Source organism: Platichthys flesus, chromosome 12, assembly GCF_949316205.1.
Source record: "Platichthys flesus chromosome 12, fPlaFle2.1, whole genome shotgun sequence".
Lineage (NCBI taxonomy): Eukaryota > Metazoa > Chordata > Actinopteri > Pleuronectiformes > Pleuronectidae > Platichthys > Platichthys flesus.
This window is the reverse complement of record NC_084956.1, coordinates 18356026-18367189: the sequence shown is the minus strand read 5'-3', so window position 1 is coordinate 18367189 and position 11164 is coordinate 18356026. Positions and strand designations below refer to the sequence as shown.

General features: G+C 43.0%; 1 protein-coding gene across 1 annotated transcript; it reads right to left on the bottom strand.

The window, feature by feature from the left end:
- Positions 1 to 1323: 1323 nt before the first annotated feature.
- opn3 (opsin 3) lies at positions 1324 to 10856 on the bottom strand. The gene is made up of 4 exons (XM_062401789.1): positions 10405 to 10856; positions 5396 to 5715; positions 2521 to 2772; positions 1324 to 2127 (listed from the first exon to the last, which is right to left on the bottom strand). The coding sequence occupies exons 1-4, from the start codon at positions 10721 to 10723 to the stop codon at positions 1855 to 1857; spliced, it is 1164 nt and encodes a 387-aa protein (XP_062257773.1). The 5' UTR covers positions 10724 to 10856; the 3' UTR covers positions 1324 to 1854.
- Positions 10857 to 11164: the final 308 nt, after the last annotated feature.

Sequence of the window (11164 nt, the reverse complement as noted above, 5' to 3'; positions counted from 1 at the left end):
TCACGGAGTAACTCCTCTCACGGCGTCACATTATTTTCACTCTTATTTCATTGTCTTCATTAAAATAATGACTCAAAAAGTTTATTATGGGTCAACTCTCTTTCAGAATTTCCCTCAGGATTAATAAAGTATCCATCTATCTATCTATCTATCTAACTCTTCAGCTTATCAAGTTACATTTTACTTCATAATATTCTTTTTTTATTGATGTAAAACCGAACATTTTGGATTGACAGCGGGTTTTCACGTTGTCATATTTTTTTAGCATTGTGCAGACACGTTATTGTAAAAACTTGTTTTTACTCTTGTCATGGAAATGATTGAATCTAACTGTCCTCTTGTAAAATGTAACAGATCCTTCTGTCCTGACATAGCTATGCTCAAAGTTCAGTTGGATTGACCTGAATAACAGCATTATATAAATTCTACTTAATGTTTGCATCTGCCTGATATAAGGAAATGTTAGTTAGTTTGAACCTAATCGTCCTTGTGACTATTTGATTTTCTGCCCAGTGTCTATACACTCAGGAGAGAGGGGGGCATTTCGCCCCTTGTCTGCCAATGTCTGAGCACTGGACACGTACTGCCTACAGGATATCAAAGGATGACGTGGAACCCTTGAGCTGTGCATAAAAGATGGCACATCTCACCTCGCCATTCGTCAGATCCTTGATACCTGCAGTGGTATTGAGGATTCTGTCAAGCTTGGCCAAGTGTTTGCTTAGTAACTCTGTTTGAGTTCAAATATATTCTCTGTAAATTTTTTCTTGACCATTAATTAAATACTTTGATATCATTGAATTGATCACTCAGTCTGATAGTTTATTTCCTCACCAGGGAATTAAGTACAAATTCCCAGCACAACTCTCAGGTTTTTGAAGAGGTTAATCACAATTTCATGTAATGCTGTTATTTTATTATTATTTGTATTATTAACTTTCAGCAAGGCCAATTTCCAGTCTTTATGCTCAACTTTGCTAAATGTGTCTCTTCATCAGCTATCTATTTAAAACGCAGATGAGAATCAAGTCAATCTTCACATCTTAGCAACAAGGTGAATAAGGATGTTTCCCATAATGCCAACCTATACTATGAAAGAAACAATACATGTAAAAACTCACACCCATCTTCACTGTATTATCAGAAATGGAAATCTGTTCATCAAGTCTATTCATAGCCGACAGCCAAGGGGGTAATGAAAGGATCTTCCCACTGGAGCATACAAGGTCCAAGGCTCACATCCCCTTATCTGATTACTCTGCTTTCATCCTCAGGCGACTCATCACACAGGACGATTTAATAACAAAAGGCACACAAGCTTGATAGCCTAAAATATGATCTCTTTATTGAATCCATACATAGTAAAGTCAGTTTGTGTACTGTGGTATATGGCTAAGGGGCTAAGGCTTATTTCCCATTTTACAAACTTGCAGTTGGGTACCAACTAGAACAATCTGCTATAATGTATGGATCCAAGCACAGGTCCATAACTCCGCTGGCAGCTCAATACAGTCCAGTAGTTGTCATCTACACTGCATGGTATGTTTAACAAAGAGCTGTGGTTCTCTTTCTAATGGAAACATCAATGTGGACTACAACATAATGTGCTAATGTCACCACAGCTGATGATGTTTGATGATATTGGACACTTTCATCCTACCTGCTTAGACTGTTGGGAAATTGGTTATGTTGAGATTTCGGCCCGACAGTTGGATATTCACAGTTAACTGGTAACCAGTCTGTAACTGTGTGTAGATGTAGAAAGGAGGTCAGACAGGGTTATTTTGGCTTGGAATTGCATGAGACATCCTAAGGCATACTGAGTGGTGTGGTCAAAAGTCCGGTCCTTGGGGATCACAGTGGTCTCACTTGAATGACGTTCCCTTCGGAGGATCCTCCAGACTTGGAGGGCACGTCAAGGTGCTGAAAGTCATTGCTGGTGATGAAGAAGACTATGGAGGAGGAGTTGAAGGTCACCCTCTTTTTGGGACGGTTTCTGCTCCCGCAAGCGTGGGACACAACGATCGGCCGGATGGGACGCTCGACCGGAGCCAGGGGGCGCTCTTTAGTGCTGCGCTGCAGCCAAGAGAAGCGCGAGCAGAGCAGCTGCAGCAAACAGCGGCGGAACTGTGAGAGGAGGAAGAGGACGAAAGATTAAAGCATGGTATTTAACAAGGGGATGAAATAGCACCCTTTCCTCACTCATTTTCCCATAAAACACACAAGATATCAGGATGCCAGCAATTTCACTTCAACACACAGTAAATGCATTCTGTATATTTAAGTACACAGAAGGCACTTATTGCTGATATTTTTCTCCAAACCTTTACAGCCCTTTATCTCCACTTCTTCTCAAATAAAATTCTGCACTAATTTACTAAAATTGCTTCAAGAAAATACTAGTTTCTTTTTACTGACTTCCCCAACATTAGCCACATTGATCAAGATATTCGTGCTGGAGAGGTACAGAGTTTTCCCAGAATTGAATGTTCCTTCCTGCAAGCAGATACTATTACAAACCTTTCTGCTCATGAACACATAGATGAGGGGATTGTAGGCAGTACTGGACTTAGCAAAGAACGAGGGGATGATGGCCATTGTTGGGGAGACCATGCTCTTCCTGCCAAAGGCCTCCATCATGGACACAGCAGCGTAGGGTGTCCAACACACCAGAAAGCAGGAGATCATCAGGAGAAACATGACGGCGACCTTCTTCTCGTACCGCAGGATCTTGATGATCTGAACCGTCTGGAGGTCCTGGATGGAGCGCAGCTAGGAGAAACAGGTGAAAGTGAGATGCCACCATGAGGGAGACTTTGGCCAAACAATTAGACGAATGACCAAATGCTCATACCCGACCAATAAGCCGCGTCTCAAGCCAGGGGCTGCATCCTTTGGAGGCTGCATTTGATGACCAATTGGGTCACAGTAGTGTGACTAGGGTGTCTCATTTGCTTCGACCAACAAATTCATCCCTCTATCCCAGAGAAACAAAGGGTGAATTCTTACTGTCTCAACCTATCCCAGGATAAGGAAGGTAATGATGCTGGCAATGGACAAGACGTCCGGTGCTTGAGTAGCAGGCTTCAACTTGACTGAACAATTCCCAGTCACATACAAAAAAACACAAGGCATTAAAAATGTCTGGATGTGTCCAGCTAGAGCTCTGTTGCTAAGCAACAGCAATAAGGGTGGGACTTGCTGGTGACGGTGATCATGGAAAGCCTCTTTAGACCAGACCATCTTATTTCGGCTTGGCCTTTGTGGTCTGCTCCCAAAAAAATTTCAATGTCAAAGAATGTTTTAAAGATGGTTGCTGTCATTTAAAAGTTTATAACTTCGTAAATCTTTTTTCAGGTAATGTTACTTGACATTATCAAAGCAGGCTGAAACATCATGATTGACAACTGAGACTGACTCAAGATTGGTTGAGCATGTATACACTTGATCGCTACTGCGCAGACTCTGGCTCCAATTGGTCAAGATGCCAGAATTCATATCCAGGATATTTTGCCTTCATATTTTAATAGTGGGAAGAAATGGAAAAGCTTTGTTTATATATGGTAAGACTCTTTCAGCAATACCTGAATGTAGTAAATTAGACTATGTCTATTTAAAACCAATCAACTATTTATAAGTGCAGCATCGTGGAGCTTTATTGCCAAAAGCTTAGCAATAGCTGACAGCACATGCAAATAACATTGCAATAATCTGAGTGGGTGACTGACACTGTGGAGTCTACCCTTCAGATGAAGAGATGAGATGCTAAAGCATATGGCTACATTACAGACTCCCTAAGGAGAGTTGACAGCAGCTGACTAAATCCCTGCAAGCTTTCAAATGTCTTCATGAATTCACAAGTTTCTTCTGTTTCAAGCTTCTTTTCTTCTGTATCAAGCCAAAATATACTCTGTAGGGTTCAGCGTACGTTTCTTTGCAGGTTTTCACTGCAACTCCCAAAATGCTGTGACATGCGATGAGTATTACCAGGCCTCTGATGTGTTCTGGGAATTTGCGTAGGGGCTGAGTGTCTTGTGCACTCGGGCTCGGGGCGGTGAGAAAGTAGCAGCTCATACAAGGTTGTGAACACTTGAGGACATAAAGATAGCAGCTGTGGCCAGTTGTGATGCAGACAGACACCTCATTCGATTAGTGTGTTTCTCAGTTAAATACTGCTTCCATACTTTCCTATTCTAACACTTCAGTCACCATCTGCTTGATCGTACACATAGATTCACTAATTTCCAGCACAGACACTTCTACTTCAAGGACACAATTTGCTTTCCAACGATTTGCACTGCACAGAACAAGCACTATAGCCACAGACACATATTACAATAATGTAGTCTATAATGAAAGAGGAGTGAAAGGCAGCATGTGTCTGCAGAAGGTCAAACAGTTTCTTTTTATCAAAAAATGAAAATTAGTCTGTACAGCTGCAGGTAATAACAGCACGCAGATTGATTTAATTTGTAGCATAATTTTCAAACTTAACTTCACATCTGTATTTAGAAAAGGAGACATTTAATCAAGAGAGTGTGTTCCGAGAAATCAAGGCTGTAACATTTGAAATAGTTAATTTTTTTTCTGTCTGATATCTTTCAACAATCTGTCTCACAAGAAACATCCCTGTGCTTTCAAATGTATCCGATGAGATTTGAGTTGCATCATTAAGTCTTGCTATGTTCCTCCCTTAACATGGACTTGTTTTCAAGCATTTGCTGCAGGTCCACGTGTCAGAATCAGCATTGTGACTGTCCAGCTTCAGGCATTTTATTGTCGTGTCAGCTCAGGTTTGAGGCAGCCACTAGCTAACAGAAGGTCAACATTACATGCTGCCACCAAAGTTAAGTGGAATGTTAACCAGACTTGTGCAGCGATTTCCTTTTTGCCTGTTAGCAGGGCGACTAATGCACCAAAATGAGGCAAATCTGTGATTCGGTCCGATTAGTATCGCCTGTGTAGGAAGTGATGCCTGACGGACTCCTAATTTCGGTACCCTGCCATAGTGTTGAACATGATGAGAATTTGACAGGTGATACGTTCAATATTAAAGGTTTTAAAGTGTCACTCAAACTGCAGTCGCTTTGAACAGTTATTTGAAGATTAAGAGGAGAGAACTGTAGAGATGTCAGATCTTGAAGTTGTTGAAGAGTAAAGTCATTGATTCATTGATACATGTCACAAGAACTAATTTTAGATCCTGATGCTTGAAAATGTCCTGATTTTACATTAGTAGTAAACTGAAGATCTTTGGGACTATTGGTTGGGCAAATGATTTAGCTTTTTATTTTTCATCGATTAACAAAAAGCAGCCTAACAAACTCATGTTTAATTTTTCTTACAGGATTTTAATCTATAGATTGATAACAAAACAGTAAAGAGAACATCTTACCATTTGCACTGTATAGAGGATGTTGCCGTAGCAGTAGATCATGATGCCCACAGGCACAAAGAAACAGGCCAGGAGGAACAAGAGGATGAAGGAGGCGTCATTCGGGTCCTTCGATGCCCAGTCCAGAGAGCAGCCCAGCTGGTGGATCTCCAGAGTGTAGTGGTTCCACCCCAGAAGAGGAGCCCCCGTCCAGGCCAGGGAGTACAGCCAGATGTGGGCGATGGCCCGCCACACCCAGGGGAAGTCCACCACCTGGGCGTGGACCACCCGGATGTAGCGCTCATAGGCCAGGGCCGCCAGAGTCATGATGGAAACAATGCCTGGTGAAGGAGAGAGACATCCACGCTGAGTAATGCAGAGCGAGCGCTACTCAGCATCTCTTAAGACTGAATGAATCTCATCGTGATCCATTTAAAAGCATCATCTTGGTACTGAACATCAAATTCCAGCATTTTTTTGTTGAATCGATGAAAAACTCAAACCCCCCCCCCACACACACACACACACACACAGACTCCTCAAGGACCTGCGTCTGCATTGTACAGCCTGGATTTTCTTCTCAAAGTAACATGTCTGCGAGCGAGAGCAGTGTATCAGCCTCCAATGATGATTTAGTACCTTAGAAGAAACTGCTTCTTCAATAGTGTGGAAGCAGTTTGGCTACAAGAGGCCAGACCTTCGACAAAGTTCACAATATGAAAGTAACTGTTACTGCTAAATGTGGAAACACAACTTACTTGTTTCACCACTTTAAGCAAAAACGCACCGTCGAGTTCAACCAGGCTGTTAAAGGTACAGTTTGTATTATTTAGGTGAAAGGGATCTACCGGCAGAAATAGAATCCAAAATATTGCTATACGTTTCCCCCCATGTGTTTCATCTAAATTGTACAAATTGTTTTCTTTACCCTAGAACGTGCCCTTTATATTTAAACACTCTAAATTACATCGGTAGAGGGTCCCCTATACTGAGGCCTCCATGTTTTTACAGTTGCCCAGACTGAACAAACTAAACATCTTTTGCGTTTTTATGACAACTGAAGGCTGCCCAAGGTTCTCGTTCATGTTTGGCAGAGGAGGATGAGGTGAGGGTTTTTAGCTGCAGCATGTAATTTCACCACTAAATGTCACTTAATCTTACACACTGAACCTTTTGGGCACGCAAGGAGGAGACATGAGCAGCTGATAATGTGCAGCCAAAAGTAAACAAATGACTCAACCGAGGAGCCCCCGCTAGTTGCTCTCGCTAGTTGCTCCTCATATGACAGGAAGAGCAAACAGTGGATGTAAAGCACTGATGCGGTTACATATTCTTGCCTGCAATGTATGAAGCATGACGCGACCAACAAGCAACTACACTATCGTCAGTGGAGTTTTTTTCCTCAACCACGGACCTGTGGTCGAGCCGAACCACAATACCATACATTAAGCCTGACTGCGCACTACATCGACAACGACTGGAAGCTGCACACCTCATGCCTTGAGACAAGTTTCTTTTCCAAGGATAACACTGGCAAAAATATTGCGAGATTTTTTCCAATGTTGTCAAAGACATCGCTCTCAATAACTGGACCAGACTGTCGTTCTTTGGCCGTCGTCTGCACATTGCTATTTGTGAGCTTCATTTACCATTAAAAAAATATTCTCATTTGTAATTCATTTATATTAGAAATGCCTTTGACTTTCCCACCAAAATCAAGTAAGAACTAATCCCCAAATCCTAATCCTCTCCCATGCCTATTCTTAATAGCAGGCAGTCCCAAAACAATTATTTTCATGGGATATTGCTATGGGCAATCATTTCTGCCTTCAGTTATTAAAAATCTCCCTCTCCTTTTTGTAAAATATGTATGAGTGTTATTGATGTGCTTTCATTTTTGTCTATTCCCGGAATAGATGATCATATATAATTCATTGTTGCTTCAATTTGTTTTAAACCTGAATCTGTGCTAAAAACATCATAAAATGGGTTTGTAAGCACCTATAGCTTTATGACAATCTGATCTACTAAAAATCACAACTGGTCACCCTAGTGAGAGAGAGAGAGACTGTGAGAGAGAGAGAGAGAGAGAGAGAGAGTGAGAGTGAGACACGAGTGTGAAGGACACCAGGATTGATAGAACAAAAAGAGTGTGTCTGCCTTTGCTAACCGCTGGAAGTGGACAGCAGGCACTCAGAGATGCTCGAGTGGCAATAGGACTACCTCAGCACAAATCGGTCACAGAAAGACAAAAGATGATCCAGCTGATGGAAATTTCCCTTCATTTTGTGTGCACTGATTAATGCTGCTGCTGCCTACAAGCTGCAATCACGAATGAAATGTTGTTCAGTATTTTGTGTCAATATCGTCACAGATATCGTTTTCATAAAAAATCCTTGAAATATCGTGATACCATTTTGAGGCTATATCGCCCACCCCTACACACAAAACAGGGGGATGATTCTCATGAAGCACTCAGCTTGAGCCACAGCTGCCCAGATAGAATTTCAGTAGGAAGGATAGAGCTGCTGGGGCTTATCGCTCCGGCCCAGTAGCCTGTGTGTGTGTGTGTGTGTGTGTGTGTGTGTGTGTAGGTCACACTGACAACGGCCTCCAGTGGGTATGATAAGGCACAAAAATGATGTTGTGTCAGGGTTACAGCTGTGCGATTTATTGTTTGTACACTTTTATATTACAAACCTGAGTCAGCAGGAAGACATATATTATCCTTGTCCTACCAGAAGGGGCGGCAAGCCCTGTGGTGCATCCACCAAATCAAGTGTGTCATGTACAACACGTTTCAATTTGTATCGTTGCAACACTGCACTGCAAATAACTAGGGAAGGACAGGATGTGTCCCAGTAGCTGAAAATGTCCGTCATCAGCATCACCTTTCTGTTACCAATCGTTTGAGTGTGGGCCAAAGCAGCCGGACGCCACATCCTTTCTGTGCAATGTCACCCAAATGAGAAAGCAAGTCCCTCTATAGCCACCTCTACAATACTGAGGACATTTTCTTTTTAACAGATATTTTACGCTTTGCGTTTGAAAAGATCTCTGTCCACACAACCTTCTTCTGGCAAAATATGTCTATCAAGACAGAAAGGACCAGAAACAACAAGCATGTGAAGCCAGTCGGTGGCAATAAGTTCAACAATCCGTCAAATGTCAGAGAACATCACTGTGAGCATGCTCAGTCAGCTTATTTGCCTTCGGTGGTCGTAACTTCAAAACAAAAAAAAACGTATCTCATAATTTTTTACTCATATCTCTAATTGTGGATATTTGACATCTTTTCCCTGAACCAAGAGCAAGGCCTTTCTGGCACATGGCCCAAGTGCTGATACACATAAACATCAGCAGGCATGCACGTAGTTAAGCTCCCGGGTCATTGTTTCCCAAAGGATCTGATTTCAAAGTACACACACACACAAAAACTGCAGTTATTTAAAAATCCGCACTTTGTAAGGTGTTAAATCTCACTCTGAGGGCAAGGTCACACCATCATGAGCGCAGCAGTTCCCTTCTAAACTGTGCGAGCCAATCAGACATGTGCTTCCTGTGGCGTGGCAAATTGCAGAGTGGCTTCACGTGGAGCTGAACTTTGGTAAACTGTGACCAGCGACATTCACATTCACTCACTGTGGACATCTCCTATAGTTGATGACAGGACATTCGCTTGCCAATCGACATATTAACTACAAACGTGCTGCCACAGTTTTGCATGAATTGATTCGTCTCTCTCATTTGCATGACCCATTTTCTTTTTTAAGATGCATTTATTTGTCCCAAACACATGCACAGACATGCACAGGCACACTCATGCAGGTAGGGACATTTAGCCTCTGCTTTTGACCCATCTGGTGCAGGACACACAGAGCAGTGAGCGACTATGTACGGCGCTCGGGGAGCAGATGTTGGGGCAGTAAGGTGCCTTGCTCAGGGGCACTAGACAGGACAGGGAGAATCCTCTTGGATTTTTGGACAGATCAATCCAGGTTCGTCTTTTTGTTTTTTCTCCGTGGAGTCGAACCAGAGACGAACCAGAGACCTTTTCTGCCCATTGTCCAAGTTTCTGCCACTAGTCCAAACCACGTCAACAAAAGGTGCACGTGTTCCTCAGATCAAGTGCAAAAAAAACAAAACAATGTCATTTGAAAGACGGAGAGCTGGGGCAGATAAGGATCAATCAGGAGTGAGCCCTCCACTTCAGCTCTGTGATTATTTTGCTGATAATGCAGCTGAAGACTTGCAGGTTGGCACTAATGAGCTAATTATCCCACAAATCTATCCTCCTTAGCAGCAATTCCTACAGGGGGGGGGCCTCCCCAGTGACCCCCAGTCAGTGTCTGTCACACGTCATTGCCAGGCACAGTGACGCTGATGATAAAAGGACAATGTTATAGTCATGAGGGAAGCTGTGGATGCGATGGACATAAGTAAATCGTCTTTTATTTACTTATATACAAGCATTCTGTAGTGTCTGATAGGAACATTAACACACAGGATTGAGAGCTCTTTAAGGTCACATATCACTGCAGCCCACCACTAGGCAAACTATAGAGGGTGATAAACTGTTATAATTTGATATCTCTTTATATTCTGCAAGGAAGTGCTCACAACACGAGCAAACAGAAAATGTGTCGCCACAAGGGCAGAGGATGTCGCACCTTGTTCAGCCCCGCGAGACAAATGAATATTAATGAATACCAGCTCCACGCAAATCCAATCGGACTAATAATTCACCATTACTTGTGAATTTAAACACTTTTCTCAGAAAAATCCATTTCCACTCGCAGCATCATTCTCTCCTGCGTAGTGGAAAAGTCCAGTGGAGGATAAGCGCCTCTCTGCTTCTTACAGAACCACATTGGGCTACACCAGGTGACAGACCCACGGCAGGTCAGGGAGGGCACACACTTTGATGAATTACTTTTGGATTCATAAAAAAAAAAGGAAAACAAAGTTGATGATGAATGTGACACAGCAGGCAGCATGTGTGAGTAAACAGTTTCTAAACCTTTTCTCACCAAACAGGCTGTTGCTGAAACCGTCCCACACGCACGTCGCATGGCTCCAGAACCATCCGCCTTTGACGCACGAAACAAACGTGAAGTTGATCCCGATGACGGACACCAGAAAGTCGCTCAGGCTGATGTTGACCAGCAGCAGGTTGGTGGGCGTGCGGAGCCGCTTGAATTTGCAGAAGAGCACGATGACGAGCGCGTTGTTACAGAAGCCGAAGAACCCGATGGTCCCGATGGTGACAGCCAGAAGTTTGTAGGTGCCCGCGGCGAACAGGAGGCGCTCCGCACTTCTCTCGGCTCTGGTCTCGTTGGCGGGATTCATTGCGTGAACTCACCAACTCCGGTCCCAGCATTGCGGTGCGCGCAGTGTGTCGGCGCGTGTCCCGCACACGAAAGGAGTGCGGGCTCCACGCGCGCCACGCGCCGCTCATCCATTCCACTCACAGTCGGTGGAAAGTGGGTCAATGTACCACTGTCCACACACACAGGGAACCAACGACGCATATCCGGATGACCTTTCAAAGTAAACTCTTTTCTTTTCCTCCCACATCTTTGACGACAAACACAGGTTTTGAGCGAGTTTTAATACAAATGTTTAAAGTATGATGCATAGAAGAAGCATATGGAATAACGTCTGTAAAGTAATCTCTGCTATATAATATATACAAAATTATCCAGTATTGCATTTTTTTTCTGGTTGATTATTTTGGATTTTATTTTGAAACTAATGTCGACAACTCATTTCCTGTTTTACTGTGACTAA

Excerpts from the sequence above, each read along its gene's own strand:
- opn3 (XM_062401789.1), bottom strand. The coding sequence starts at position 10,723 with ATGAATCCCGCCAACGAGACCAGAGCCGAGAGAAGTGCGGAGCGCCTC. Across the intron at positions 2,773-5,395 it reads TCCTCTATACAGTGCAAATG|CTGCGCTCCATCCAGGACCT; the intron begins GTAAGATGTTCT and ends TGTTTCTCCTAG. Across the intron at positions 2,128-2,520 it reads ATGTGTTCATGAGCAGAAAG|TTCCGCCGCTGTTTGCTGCA; the intron begins GTTTGTAATAGT and ends CTCCTCTCACAG.